Here is a 16231-nt window from a genome sequence, read left to right on the forward strand (position 1 = left end):
TCGGTATGTCTCTATGTGCTCCTTTACACGGTCTTGCTCATGGTATTTTCTTGGAGGAACAGACCACTCAAAATTCGACAAGACAGCATGAAAAGAAATGCCACAAGACCAAAGCTAATGGACTGAGATTTTACCTGTTTGCTCATAAAGTACAAATGCTCCTTTCCTGAGTAAATATGACACAAAACATTTAAATAAAGGAGTATAAACAATGAGGTTTATAACCCAAATCAGTTATAATCTACCAAAACCTAGATTAAACTTGATGTAAAACTTGTGATAAGAAAGTTTCTTTTCTTTTTAAATACACGAAGTAGTAAATAAATAGAATCTTTAAAAAAAAGTTAAAAAAAGGGGGGGGCACTTGGGTGGCTCAGTGGGTTAAGCCTCTGCCTTTGGTTCAGATCATGATCCCAGGGTCCTGGGATTGAGCCCGGCATTGGGCTCTCTGCTCAGCGGGGAGTTTGCTTCCTTCTCTCTCTCTGCCTGCTTGTGATCTCTGTCTGTCAAATAAATAAATAGAATCTAAAAAAAAAAAGTTTAAATACATGAAGTAGTAAAAGCACCAAATTTTCTAAGATCATGGTCAAATCACAGGGTTAAGGCAATCGGGTATAATCTAATCTAGGCCAAATACTTGCTTTTACCTAATTACCTACTTTTTTTTTAAAGATTTTTTTATTTATTTACTTGACAGAGATCACAAGTAGGCAGAGAGGCAGGCAGAGAGAGAGAGGAGGAAGCAGGCTCCCCGCTGAGCAGAGAGCCCTAAGCGGGGCTCCATCCCAGGACCCTGGGATCATGACCTGAGCCAAGGGCAGAGGCTTTAACCCACTGAGCCACCCAGGCGCCCCCACTAATTACCTACTTCTTTGATTACCATGGCAGGTAACAACCTCAGTTTCAACTTGGTATGGTTTATGTGTGTTGGAGGAGTGATGTCAGGCCTGAAAGAACCAGGTTTTCACATAAGCAAAAAAAAAAAAAAAAAAAAAAATCCTTAAATTCTCTTAAGGAAAAGAACAGCCTCACAATGACAATTTAGCAGTAATGAAGACTACTCAGATGGTTTAGAGTAAACATACATAATCGAGATAACCTAAGCTCTTAAATCATGTATTGAAATTATGACTGTAACACAAAGTCACAGGTTCTTGTGGGAAGACTTCCAAAGTTCCCAAAGTGGCCAGACACTGAGGGCAGAGATCTGTGGCTGGTGCATTATCTTAGGGAAAACCCTTACCTAATCTTCCTCTTTACTCAAAACAAAAACAAAAACAAAAAACCCAAAAAACAAAAAACTGGTGACTCTCCTTAACCTTTTTTTTTTTTTTTTTTTTTTAAGATTTTATTTATTTATTTGTCTGAGAGAGTGAGGGCAGAAGCGAACACAAGCAGGGGGAGTGGTGGAGGGAGAAGCAGGCTCCCTGCAGAGCAAGGAGGCTGATGCGGGACTCGATTCTAGGATCTGGGATCACCACAGCAGATGCTTAACCGACTGAGCCACCCAGGTGTCCCGCTCTCCTTCACCTTCTTTACAGAAAATAATTTTACTTGCTTAGTTATTTTTAATTACAGTCCATTGTGAGGCCATAAGGAATATGGTCTTTCCCAGAGGAAAACCACCAAGCACTACGAGGCTTCCAGCGGACAGCCTCAAACCTCCCAGCTTCCCTGTGCCTCTGCGTGGACAGCAGACTCTCTGCCGAAACTCTTGAGAGTGCAGCGGCGCGGTGGGCAAGAGGCTTTCAGCAGCTTAGTCTCCTTGCAGTAGGGCAGGGAGAGAGACTTCAAAAACAAAGTGAGTTAGGATGTCAAAAGGCCACACTCCAGGGGAATATCTAGAAGAACCATATTTTTAACCTGTTTTTTGTAATTTAATGAAAATATTAAATACTAGTTAACCCAGTTTCTAAATCTTTTTAATTCCAGGGCTAAACAGAGTGGAAGCAATTCCCATGTGTTCATGGGGGTCTGTGGGAATGCTGACAGTTTTAATTTACATATTAATGCTGAAAAACATTTTGAGACGCAAAGAAGGGCATTCTTTGGCCTTAGTAATGAATAGAGTAAGGGGAAGGGGGGGGGAGGACAAAAAAACCACCCAGACAGGAAAGTGGTTGAAAAGCCCTGGGCAAAATGGTCTGGGTTTATTTTTTCTGTAATAATTTCAAACTATCCATCACTCACTGTAATAAGATACCAACCAGTGGTGGATTTGTACAGTCTTTTATTTTGCCTAAGATGACTGTTCTTTGGCAGAGCCGTCTTCAAAAAAATGCCTAACAATCAAAGTTAACAATCTATCTGTCTCAACTCCAACTCCTTCCTGGGAACAATTCATTCTACTGCTTGGTTTCCTCCTTTACCACCCACCCACCCAGCATACCTATCTTACCACTCACAGGAAAACACAAAGGATTGGAACATAGAAATTTTCTTTTTTTAAATTTTTTTAAAGACTTTATTTTAAAGGAATGTTTATACCCAATGTGGGACTTGAACTTATAAACCTGAGATCAGGAGTCGCACTAGACTGACAGGTGCCCCTAGAAATTGTTTTAATTTATTAACTTTTATTAAACAGCCCAGTTGTACACTTGCTCATTGGAATTTACTTTTGCTTCAACCCCAGTTCTTTGAAAAATGCAGGAATTCTTTTCATTAAAATATTAGCTTGACCTAAGGATAGCAAAAAGTGAGCTGCCTTACCATTAGTTATTGCAAACCTCCCAAGAAGTTGAAAAAACCAGGAAATTAAATATAGTAAAATATGAACAGGAAACATGGTTTGCAAATCATTTAATAACTATAATTATACAGAATTTTCAAATTATTCATTTTATTTTTCTGAATTATACCAAATTTGTGGAACAAAACCTATCATATGGCCCTTGAAAGAACTGTTTAACAGTAGATTAGCTCCAATGCAAAACTTTTTTCTGCATTAAGGAAGAGAGGGGAATCCACAGTAATCCTATGTGGTACGTAGGTCCTACCCACTCATCCCCATGGAACAGAAGAGGAAAATGAGGCTCGGAAAGATTAAGTGACCTACCAAACGTCGCATGGCCAGGAATGACAGTGTCTTGCGAGGCACTGCAAACTTGGCGACTTTTTTTTTAACTTTGCAACTTTTAAAGGAAGATTAATTTTAAGTTGAGTACTAATCATTACTTACAAAATGAATACACTAATGTGATTAACGATAAAACATTTCACTGATGTTAGTCTTACAGAAAGTGTAAGAGAAACCAAAATTAAGGACTCTGGATTCATGGAGGCCCTTTTCAAATACCAAATATTCCTAATTTTCCTTATCCTACTACTGGAGGGAAAGGGGGAATCATGTTATGGCTTAAAAAAACAAAACAAAGAAATCCCTCCAAATACACATACAGACAGCAATTCCATTCCTAGGTATATACCCGAAAGAGCTGAAAACAGGTATTTAAACAGAATTACACAGATGTTCATAGCAGTACTATCTGCGATAGCCAAAAAGTGGGAAAAAAACAATGTTCAAGAGATAAATGGATAAGCACAGTGTGGTATCCATGCAGGGAAGTATTGTCAGCCATTAAAAGGTATGAAGTGCTGTATGTGCTACAACTTAGATTAACCTTGAAAGTACGACGCTAAGTGATAGAAGCCAGACACAAAAGGTCCCATACTGTAGGACCATTGCTACGAAATACCCAGAATAGGTAAACCCAGTGACAGAGTCAGAAAGCAGATTAGTGGTTGCTGGAGGGCTAGGATAAAGAGGAGGGCACGGGGTCTCCTTTGGGGTGGTGAAAATGTTTTGGGAATGAGATGGTGATAGTTGCACAACATTGTGACTGTATTAAACACCCTGAATTGTACACTTTAAAATGATGAATTTTATGTTATGTGAGTGTCACCTTGATTGAAAAAAAAATTGTAGAATAGGGGTGCCTGGAAGGCTCAGTCAGCAGAGTGTGCGACTCTTGATCTCCAGACCATGAGTTCAAGCTCCACATTGGGTGTAGCGATTACTTAATAAAACAAACAAACAAAAAAATGCCGAATAATGAAATGATGATTGACCATAATGTCCTAGATGAATAGCAGATCATTTGCTTCTTCTTGGTTTGTCACAATTTCAATGAGTTTTTGACTGGCGTAAACCCATATATAAAAAGTTACCCATTAAAAGTTCCAAATAAGGCATTAACGAAGCTGAGGTCCCTAATTTGTCCAGTTGGCAGAGCACCTAGTAGAGTTTACAGTATACAAGAAGCTTTAAAAATGTTTTAAATTTGTATAAAGTGCAAAGAAAAAGAAAACTGAGAAATATATGAAAAAATATAAAGTGGCCAGAGGCTAGACTATAAGCTAACATACACATGCACGGGGAGATCTCCGTATTTGAGCATGCAGAGAAACATAAACTCAAGAGTACGCTTTTCCTCGTAACTTATTTTGTGTTACTCCGCAAACTCAAGAGTAATAAGTAATAGTTTACAGTCACCACCTTCTGGGTTTCAGCAAAGAGGTCACACACATGGAGGGCCTCTAGCTGCCACTCTCAATTGCTTCCCTGGTGAAACAACGGGCAGGAGGTTAAGTTACTCCAGGAGACTCTCAACAGGGCTCCCATTGTTCCAAGCTCAAAACTCAGAGATACAATGGGCCCCATTCATAAGGAGGCCTCACAGGCTGGGGAAAGGTCCCTTAGTGACAACTTTCTGTTGGGACATTGAATTTTTCATAAACACAGACTTGCCCAAATATGTGTTAATTCGTTTTTAAAAACAGCACAAAATACAGAAATAAAACTCAATGGACACAAAGCTGAGAGTCAGAACACCCAAGTCTTATCACCAGCTTTGTCTTGGATGAGACTTGGAGCAAGTCAACTTGTTCTTTCTGAGCCTCAGCTTTCTCGTTTATAAAATGAAAAGGATTTCTAAGATCACTTAGAACTCAAATTCTATGAACACACATGAGGTCGACTGATGTTGGTACACTCTTCACTCCAATAAGTGGGGATAAATTATAAGCAAAAATAATCCTTAGTTCACATCTTTTCATTTACTGTCAGCACTTAAAAACAAGGAAGCTTAATAAAAACAGGCAGAGAAACTGTTTTCTGTTCTCTCTAAAGAAACACACAAGCCATAATGAATAAGGTCTAACGGGTCTCTCATCCCAACAAGTCTGGGATGACTGAGGCGGGCAGCCCTACACAAAGCACAATGATGAAGGGTATAACCAGAAGCCACAAGTATGTTTTCCTGTCACCTTTTCTTAGGTTATCAGTGCATTTCAAGAATCTGTTGATTTCTTTGCAATGATTCAAAACCCCTAGAAGACAAATGCCATTTACAGCAAGAATGTGATCAGTGTCTCAAGCCTCCACACCATGTCATTTCTTTGTTTTTTCAACTTCAAAACTTGCCAATGCAAGAACTTTGTCTCCGGAGCCTAAGGAGAAAGACACGTGATAGACAAAAGGTTATTTCATGTGCATTTATAATTGTAGGTACCAAGGGGAAAATCTCTCCCATAGATAATGAAACAGGAAATGAAATTAGCTTGAATTATCAGAGCATTGCCTCAAAACCTTCCCAGTGAAATTAGCTTGTATTACCAGAGCATTGCCTCAAACCTTCCCAGTGCCGATTCCCAATTGCTTTCTCCTGCACAAACATCTGACATGCATGAGGTGATTTACTGCCTACAAATCCTCATTCTAGCTTTAAATGAAAAATGGAATATATAAAATTTGAGTTTACTTTACTTTTATATTTACTTTTAGTTGACAAGTATTTTTAAAATACTAGGTTATATTGATTTAATTATTTTTAAGTAAAAAGTATTAGGAAATAAACCCAATAAAAGGGATTTATAGAGAAAACACTTCTGGTTTTACCTTTTAACTCAAGAAAAGGCCATCCTGTTATCTCACCCATGGTATACAGTGACCTGGAGCAGTAACACACGCTCGGCTTGCACAACTACGAGGGTACTCACCAAGGTCTGTGGAGACTTTCTCAAACTGGCTGAGTATAGCACCTGCATTTGCTGACAGGAAGGCCTCATCGTCCGAAGTCAGCTAAACCAAACAAAACAAAACTAAGCCCATGGGAGTGGATTCAAATGTTAACAAGTGGTTCTAAGAAACACGGTTAGGAATGTCTCAGGACCACAAACTGGATCACAGATCAAGAAGTTCTGTACCAGACACTTCATACCTTTTAATTTAATATTAAATTAAATACAGGTACCTTCTCTCCAAGTTTCCTGAGAGCTGTTAGTATCTCCACTTTCTGTTGCATGTACAGGCCTCTGTCCAGCTTCCCTACCATGAGATCTCTGTCCATCTGAAACGGATGAATGCAAAGTACATGGTACTTAAATTAAAAACACTCTGCCCATAAAATCCAGCTTTTCAGATCTACTACTGCTACTTTTTTTTTGTTGTTAAAGTAATCCCGCAACCCAATATGGGGCTCGGACGCACAACCCTGAGAGCAAGAGTTGCATGCTCTTCTGACCAAGTCAGCCAGGTGCCCCCAGAATTACTACTACTACTTCTTCTTCTTCTTCTTTTTTTTTAAGATTTTATTTATTTATTTGACAGAGAGAGATCCCAAGCAGGCAGAGAGGCAGGCAGAGAGAGAGGAAGGGAAGCAGGCTCACTGCTGAGCAGGGAGCCCAATGTGGGGCTCCATCCCAGGACCCTGGGATCATGACCTGAGCCGAAGGCAGAGGCTTTAACCCACTGAGCCACCCAGGCATCCCCCCCTTTTTTTAAGTTAAAGATTTACTAATTTTAGGTGGGGAGGGAGCCCTGCATCTGGCTCCCTGCTCAGCAGGAAGCCTGTCCCTCTCCCACTCCCCCGTTCTTATTTCCCTCTCTTGCTGTCTCTGTCAAATAAATAAATAAAATACTCTTTATTTATTTATAATATAGATATAAATGTAATATATATAAATATAACTATAATATATATAAAATATAAAATATTATTTATTTATTTTAAATATTTTATTTCTTTGTTTGACAGAGAGAGATACAGCGAGAGAAGGAACACAAGCAGGGGAGTGGGAGAGGGAGAGGCAGGCTTTCTCTTAGTGGGGAGCCTGACATAGGTCTTCATCCCAGGTCCCTGGGATCATGACCTTAGCCGAAGGCAGACACTCAATAACTGAGCCACCCAGGCGCCCCTAAAGTCTTTAAAAAAAAAAAAAAAAAAGCTTCCCAAGGTCACCTACCTTCACAGTAGAGCAGCAATACCAATCCTGCCAGTCTGACCTACGTTTGTGCTCTAACCACTACGCTACTGAATTACCAGTGGTTGCAAACAACTTGTTAATGTCTTAATTATATTCAAGTCTATAAATAGACTTTCTCAAGTACCAGGTTTATAGAGATGTTTGAAATTCTTAGATAACAAAGGCCACGTACACAGAGAGCAATATCGCTAATGGATTCTTGCTGGAATTTCAATTCAGGGCTCCAAGTGCATGGTAAAACCTTAAAGGTGGGGTCCAAGTAGAAGCAGTTAGTAGCACTTTTAACTGTCATATGCTGTTTAAACCTCCATATTCATTACCAATAATAATTGCTCTAAAGACTAATTCTGTCAGAAAACTATGCGTTGTGGCTCTAAAATCAACTGATCAGGGGCCCCTGCAAGGCAAAGTCAGTTAAAGGCCTGACTCTTGGTTTCGGCTCAGGTCATGATCTCAGGCATGTGAGATCAAGCCCTGCGTTGGGCTCCAAGCTCAGGGAGGAGTCTGCTAAGGTTTCTCTCTCCCTCTGCCCCTTCCCACATTCTCTCTCTCTAAAATAAATAAATAAATATTAAAAATAAAATCGGGGGCACCTCGTTGTCTCAGTCCATTAGGCGTCTGCCTTCGTCTCAGGTCATGATCCCAGGGTCCTGGGATCGAACCCTGCATCAGGCTCCCTGCTCAGTGGGGAGTCTGCTTCTCCCTCTCTCTCCCCCTGCTTCTACTCTCTCTTTCAAATAAATAAATAAAATCTTAAAAAAAAAATCAACCAATCAATTTTTTTCTAACAGACTAATTTTTTCAGAACAGTTTTAGGTTCACAGTAAATTGTGTGAAAGGTACAAAGATTTCCCGTACACCCCTCACATCTGCTCAGGCATAGCCTCCCCATCATAAACATGCCCCACCAGAGTGGCTCATTTGTTACAACAGCTGAACCTATGCTGACACATCATAATCCCCCACTTCCATAGTGTACACATTAGGGTTTACTCGTGGTGGTGTTACACATTCTCAACTGACTGATTTTTAAATTTCAGAATAACATAATGAAATTCTGGAGCTGAGAAAACAAATATACCCAGCAATTAAATAAAATTGAAGAAACTTTACCTCTGCTAACCTTGTCCGAAGCTGACCTGGTTGTTTCTTTGCAAATAACCTGATGACCTCTGGGGTTTTAAAGGCCTGGCTGATAGCTGCCTGGATAGCCTAGAATACAGAAAGGTAAAAACTGAACAAAATAGTCCAATGAATTAAATATTACAATAATTGATTGGCGAGTCCTCAAGTACAAATAGGTCTTCCTTGTTCATCAAATATTGTTATAATTTTAGTTTCCACAAAAGCAAAAATGAACTAAAAAGCTGCACAGCAAAGGAAATAGTCAATAAAACCAAAAGGCAGCCTGCAGAATGGAAGAAGGTACTTGCAAACGATGTATCCGATTAGGGTTAGGATCCAAAATCTACAAGGAACTTAACAAATTCAACACCCAAAAAAACATGCAACCCAGTTAAGAAATGGGCAGAAGGCATGAACAGAAACTATTTCAAAGAAGACACCTAGGTGGCTGACAGACACATGAAAAGATGCTCACCATCACTCATCATCAGGGAAATACAAATCAAGACCATGATGATACCATCTCACACCTGTCAGAATGGCTAGATTTTTTTTTTTAAAGATTTTATTTATTTATTTAACAGAAAGCAAGAGAGAGCAAGAGAGGGAACACAAGCAGGGGGAGTGGGAGAGGGAGAAGTAGGCTCTCTGCTTAGCAGGGAGCCTGACAAGGGGCTCAGTCCCAGGACCCCAGGATCATGACCTGAGCTGAAGGCAGAGCAGAGAACTAATGACTGAACCACCCAGGAGCCCCAGAATGGCTAAAATTAACAACACAAGAAACAGCAGATGTTGGCAAGGATGTGGAGAAAGGGGAACTCTCTTGTACTGTGGGAATGCAAACTGGTGCAGCCACTTGAGAGAACAGTATGGAGGTTCCTCAAAATATTAAAAATAGAACTACAATACGATCCGGCAATTGCACTACTAGGTATTTACCCAAAAGACACAAAAATACAGATTTCAAGAGATACATGCACCCCAATGTTTATAGCAGCATTATTAGCAACAATAGCCAGACTATGGAGAGAGCCCAAATATCCAACAACTGATGAATGGAAAAAAGGGATGTGTGTGTGTGTGTGTGTGTGTGTGTATATACACACACATATATGTATATATACACACATACATACACATATATAATATGTGTGTGTGTGTGTGTGTGTATATATATATATATATATATAAAACAGAATATTACTCAGTCATCAAAAAGAATGAAATCATAAAATTTGTAACAATGTGGATGGAGCTAGAGTGTATTATGCTAAATGAAATAAGTCAGTCAGAGAAAGACAAATACCACAGGATCTCACTCATATATGGTATTTAAGAAACAAAACAGAGGAACATATGGGAAGGGGGAAATAAGGAAAGAGGCAAAAGAGCCAGAAGAGATTCCTAATGATAAAGAATCATTTATCATTGATAAATGATAAATGGGAGGGAGGTGGGTGGCGGACGAGCTAGATGGGTGATGGGTGTTAAGGAGGGCACATGTTGGGATGAACACTGGGTATTATACATAAGTGATGAATCACTGAATTCTGAATTCTACTCCAGAAACCAACATCACACTGTACGTTAACTACCTAAAATTTAAATTAAAAAAAAAATTAGTTTCCTTTTGCTATTTCTGCGCATGTCACTGGAGCCAAATACATACCTAAATGAAGATCTGGAAGCTTATGCTGCTCTACCTGTATGCAGAGACTCAGCACTCATCTAGAAGTCAAACCCCCAGAGTTTTTTTCTATTTTAAACATACTTACTAAAAAAGAGAGAAAACCACCTGTGTCACCAGTGTAAGTAAATTATGCTTACCAGCTGCATTCCACTTAGTTCATCGATCAGAGTCATATTTCCAGACATGATTTTCTTCAGGGAATCATTAAATTCACTTAGCTGCTCCAGAGTTTCCTTTTTGGTTTCTTCATACTCGTCTGTATCGAGTTCCTCTCTGAAGTGCAGTGAACATAACAGAGAAAAGCACAGAATTCCAAGTGAAAAAAGCAATCTTAATATTTGTACCCCAAGACTTCAGCTACATATATTTACAAAAAATATGTTGCGGGAACAAAGCTGAAAGGAAATGACAAAATGCTAATAACAGATGGGTTCAGATGTTGGTAATATGGGCGTTTTCCTGCAATGTGGTTACTTTGATAATTAAACATTTTTCTTTTACCAAAACGAGGCACACTCAACAAACCACATAACAACTTCCTTTTAAGCCGTCTATGAATCAACGCATAAGCCTGGGCAAGACATTTAACACAGCCAAGCCTCAGTTTCTTGATCTATAAGCCACAGACGATACAGTACCTACCTTATAGGGCTGCTATGAGCATTACATGAACTATAGGAAGTCCGTGACAAACAACAGGTACTTGACAAAATAGTGGGTACTTTTATCCCCATCCTTAGTGGCAGGTAAAATTTTGTGCATCGTGAAATACAACAGCAATGTATTACCTGTCACCTGAGGAAGAGGCTATTTTTTTTTTTATTATGATCAGTTAGCCAAGAGGCTATTTTTATTCACTAAGTGAACAAGCCATTTATTAAACATTTACTACAAATGATGGCAGCTACCATTTCTTGAGCACCTATTCTGGGCCAAGCATCATTTTGGCCTCTTCATTTGAAATACCTCCAACCACCTCTTTTTCACCTCTGTTGAAAAAGGCCATGAACAGTTTTGGTCCTTTGAACAGTTAAGGTTGAAAATACACTAGAAGGTCAAGTATATACCAGGCAGGACCACTTTAAATACTAAAGAGAGACAAGGTAGGTGCTGCTATTTCTACTTCAAAGCACTGTGAAGAACACGGCAGGGAAAACCAAAATCACACATGGGCCTGCACCCACCGCCGAGAATCTGGCCGAGAAAAAGCCACCGGACAGCAGAGCAGCGTTCGGTTAGACAATTACCTGCACTCCTCCAGATCTTGTAATTGCTGCATTAGTCTATCCAACTGTTCTTCTAGATTCTGCTTTAATTTGCTTGTCTCTGTCTTTCCTCTGGAAGCCATTTCGATCTCTAAGTAGAACAATAAGCCCACATATGGTGTGTATTTGGTTATTTGAAATGATTTAACATACTAGTACAAATTAAAATGGGCTATACGCTTTCTGAGCAACAGGTGTGGGAAAGACAGTTGTGCAAAGAGAATTTCATTTTACATATAAAAGTTTAACTAATACACTAGTAACATCCCACAAAAATGACCGGCAGGCTTCCTAACTGACTTGACAAGTTAAGCAGAAATCTTCACTAGTGGGGCACCTGGGTGGTTCAGCGGGTTAAGCAGCTGCCTTCAGCTCAGGTTATGATCCCAGGGTCCTGGCATTGAGCCCCTTATTGGGCTCCTTGCTCAGCTGGGAGCCTGCTTCTGCCTCTCCCTCTGCCTCAGCCTGCTGCTCCCCTGGCTCGTGTTCTTGCGCTCTCTCTCAAATAAATAAATAAATCTTTAAAAATAAATACATCTTAAAAAAAAAAAAGAAATCTTCACTATTGGTCTATCTTACTTTAAACAAATCTGATAACTGAAAACACAGTTTTACAAAGAAATAGATAAGGTGTGACTTTGTGTTACAAGAAGCTTTATTATAACACTCTTTTTTATTCTTACCTATTACTCTCCAGGACTCAGAACACTCCTAGCCTTACTGTGTTGGTCTCATGTGCATTTACCTTATGGGCATTAACAAGTTTGATATGATTTCTTCTTTGGAAATCTGCCCATGTTCTACTGGGTTATCTTTCCCTTACTGATTTATAGGAGTACAAAGCCTTTGTAGTTACGTTGCAAATATTATCTCATCTCTTAAATTTCACTGTTTTTGTCATGACAAATTATTATTTTTAAAAATATTTTATTTATTTAAGAAAGAGAATAAGAAAGCACAGGCAGAGGGAGGAGAAGCAGGCTCCCCACTGAGCAGAGAGCCCGATGTAGGGCTCCTCCCAGGACCCTGGGATCACAACCTGAGCTGAAGGCAGACACTTAATCTACTGAGCCACCTAGGTGCCCCACAATAAATTATTTTAGTGGCCAAATCTATCTTCTCCTTTAAGGCTTCTTTTTTTTTTTTTTTTTTTTTTAAAGATTTTATTTATTTATTTGATAGAGAGATCACAAGCAGGCAGAGAGGCAGGCAGAGAGAGAGGAGGAAGCAGGCTCCCTGCCGAGCAGAGAGCCCGATGTGGGGCTCGATCCCAGGACTCCGAGATCATGACCCGAGCCGAAGGCAGCGGCCCAACCCACTGAGCCACCCAGGCGCCCCTCCTTTAAGGCTTCTTAGTTTTATGTCCCATGAAGGCAGCCCTAACCATCTCAAGATTTAAAAATATATATCTACTGTACCTAAGAGTTACATAAATTTTTCTTTTTTTACATTCAGCTCTTTAAGCCACTTGCAACTTTTGTTAATGCTGTAAAATAGAAGTCTAACTTTTATTTTCTTTCAAATGGGGAGCCAGTTACCCTAACACCATTTACTAGTCAGTACTTATGCCACTTTCATTGGTTGGTTGCTTGTTTTAAGCAGGCTCCACATCCAGCATGGGGCCTGACGCGGGGCTTGAACATACGACCACGGTATTGAGACCTGAGCTGAGATTAAAGTTGGATGCTTCACCAACTGAGCCAACATGGTGCCCCTACTCTACTTTTTATATAGACTCAATAGAAACAGAGTCAAGTTGGTTTCACTGACGATGTTCTGGTCCTAAAACAATACCTTGCTATTGTAACTGTTAGCAGTCGAGCTGGTGTACATTGGTAACTGATAAGGAGTTGCCTTTATTACTGCAGAATTTTCCCTCCAATAACTCTTGGCTATTCCTATGCATTTTCTCTTCTGGATGAACTAAAGATTCAACTTGTGAAATCCCCTTAAAAATGCAACAGAAATTTTGATAAGGATTACATTAAAATTAAAAACTAATACGAAAAGATCTATATCCTTGTAATTTGAATCTTCCTATTAAGCAATATATTATTCCATTTATCTCAGCTTTCTTTCATGATCGTTAATTTAAAAAGTATTGTTTTATTCCAAAGGTCTTGAATATTGGCTATTCTTTTTGTTTTGTTTTAGCATTTTATTTTTTAAATTTTATTTTTTCAGTGTTCCAAGATTCATTGCTTATGCACCACAACCAGTGCTCCAGGCAATATGTGCCCTCCTTAATACCCACCACCAGGCTCACCCAAACCCCCACCCCCCTCCCCAAATATTGGCTATTCTAAGACATTTTGTATTTTTTAGTTAATACTCAGAAAACACTTTTTGCTATTAAAATTTCTGATTATTGTGGGTCACCCCGCTAGCTCAGTTGGTGGAGCATGCGACTCTTGATCGCAGGGTTGTGAGTTCCAGCCCCACATTGGGCGTAAAGTTTACTTAAAAACAAAAATTTCTAATTATTGCTAGTGTAGAGGAAAGTTACTGCTTTCGGTGTGTTGATAATGTACACATTTACCTTAACATTCATAGCATTTAAGTTTTTCCATTTATAAAAATTGAACTTACATTCCTTTCAGGAAACACATTTTGCTTAATATTAGATATAAACATTCATTAAAACCTAAATCCTGGGGCGCCTGCTGGCTCAGTCAGTGGAGCGTACAACTCTTGATCTTGGGATCACGAATTCCAGCTCCAGGTTGGGTGTAGAGATTACTTAAATAAAAATTGTAAAAACCAAACCAAAATAAAACAAACAAACAAAAAACCCTAAATCCTTGGGTAACTTTTTTTTTTTTTTTAAAGATTTTATTTATTTATTTGACAGAGAGATCACAAGCAGGCAGAGAGGCAGGCAGAGAGAGAGGAGGAAGCAGGCTCCCCGCTGAGCAGAGAGCCCGATGCGGGGCTCGATCCCAGGACTTCGAGATCATGACCTGAACTGAAGGCAGCGGCTTAACCCACTGAGCCACCCAGGCGCCCCCCTTGGGTAACTTATTAAAGCACTTAACATTTTCCTATTATTATCATTTATTCCTATGATTATTCCTAGTATTATCCTATTATCATCATTAGCAGATGATCTGGTATGTGAACTTCAATGACAGGGATTCCTTACATTACACTCAAAATAGAATATAATCAATGAAAATCTATTCTTACTACTTTATCTTTTAAAATTGGCTTATTGGTGCGCCTGGGTAACTCAGGCGTTAAGCGGCTGCTTTCAGCTCAGGTCATAATCCCAGGGTTCTGGGATCGAGCCCCACATTGGGCTCCCTGCTCAGTGGGACGCCGGCTTCTCCCTCTCCCACTCCCACTGCTTGTGCTCCCTCTCTTGCTGTGTCTCGTTCTGTCAAATAAATAAAAATCTTAAAAAAAATAAAATAAAATAAAATTGACTTATCTACAATGATTAAAGATATGTAAATATAAATGAGCTACATTATAGCCAGAAGTGTAATTTCACATATAATAGGTTAGCCAGAAGTGTAATTTATTGCACATAATTTATTATAGCTATGCTTCATATATAATTCTTCCTGGGAAACATACAATTAAACTTTATTTCATAGCTGTTGAATTTTCCAGTAAAAGTAAAGCCAAACCTAAAAAGTATTTTTCGGGCTCAATTTCCTACAGTCTAACCACACTGAAGTACTTGCTGTCTCAATTTTAGTGTATATGCTGCTGAAACTTGCTGTTTCAAAACGTGCCACACATTTTTACCTTCTCTTTTGAGCCATTTTTTTTTCTGCCTATCAAGCCAAGGTAATCCATTCTTCAAGGTCTAGCTCAAGGTTCAGCTTCCTTTCTTGGTTCCTTCCCAATCACTAAATTGTTATTTTTGAGTTAGGGGTTTTACTTTTTTTTTTTAATAGGTTTTATTTATTGAGTTAGAGGGATCGCAGGAGCTGGGGGGCAGGGAAAGGGAGAAGTAGGCTCCCCGCTGAGCAGTGAGCCACACAGGGCTTGATCCCAGGACCCCAGGATCATGACCTGAGCCAAAGAAGATGCTTAACTGACTGAGCCACCCAGATGCCCCCACTTCTTCTTTATACATCAGCATCCAGCATAATGCTGGACAGACAGAAAGTACTGGAAAAATAAGTGGTATATGAATAATGAGAGCCGACTGCTTCTTCCACGACATTTCACATCTTATTCTCCATTCAGCACTTATTTCTGCCTTAACTTATATGTGATTTCATTACAGCACATTGTTTACTGGTCTTTCTCTCCAGTCTATAAACTCTGGCAGAGGAGTCTGATGTCTCCTTTTAGCATCCTCAGCCCTAAAAAGAGAATAGATACTCAGTAACCGGATACAGCGTATAAAGGCACCAGATATCTTAAGGAGATGAAACTACTTTACATAAATTTCAGAGAAGATGGGGGCCCTCTGAAAGCCTTAACTTGGTGCCGCCCGTTATTTGAAATTTATCCCAGAAAGATTAACTCGCTGGCACCACCTAGTCTCCGACAAAGGCGGTGCAGCTTTCCCAGAAACTGCCGAAACAGCCTTCAAAACCGGCCACCTGGAGCGGAAGAGGCGCTCCCTTCATGCCCACCTTGTCTCTCAGGACTTCGAACTCTGCACACTGCTGGCCGGTCCCAAAGTGCCGAAGCCTCCCGCTGCTGAAGTTCTGAGTGTCATACACTTGAGGAAAGCGAAATGGTTCATCAGGACTACGAGAGGCTCAGAGTGCAACCCCCTTGGAGGAGGAGCTGGCTGGGAAACAGGGAGCCATGAACAAGTACTTTCATTTACTTTCCAGAGACTAGCCTACAGCAGTCCACGTAACTCCCCCCGAGCAGCGTGCGTGCGACACGCACCCTTCTCTTTCTAGGAAGACACCAT

At 39.8% G+C, this 16231-nt stretch overlaps 1 protein-coding gene across 1 annotated transcript; it reads right to left on the minus strand.

The window, feature by feature from the left end:
* Positions 1-5038: 5038 nt before the first annotated feature.
* LZIC (leucine zipper and CTNNBIP1 domain containing) lies at positions 5039-16102 on the minus strand. Its single transcript, XM_032863353.1, is given in 8 exon segments — positions 5039-5410; positions 5413-5451; positions 6001-6082; positions 6255-6350; positions 8380-8478; positions 10219-10354; positions 11329-11437; positions 15942-16102. Coding segments are annotated over 7 exon segments (597 nt in total). The 5' UTR covers positions 11430-11437; positions 15942-16102; the 3' UTR covers positions 5039-5366.
* Positions 16103-16231: the final 129 nt, after the last annotated feature.

The sequence above is a fragment of the Lontra canadensis genome, unplaced genomic scaffold (genome assembly GCF_010015895.1).
Source record: "Lontra canadensis isolate GAN:19392208 unplaced genomic scaffold, GSC_riverotter_1.0 scaffold25, whole genome shotgun sequence".
Taxonomy (NCBI): domain Eukaryota; kingdom Metazoa; phylum Chordata; class Mammalia; order Carnivora; family Mustelidae; genus Lontra; species Lontra canadensis.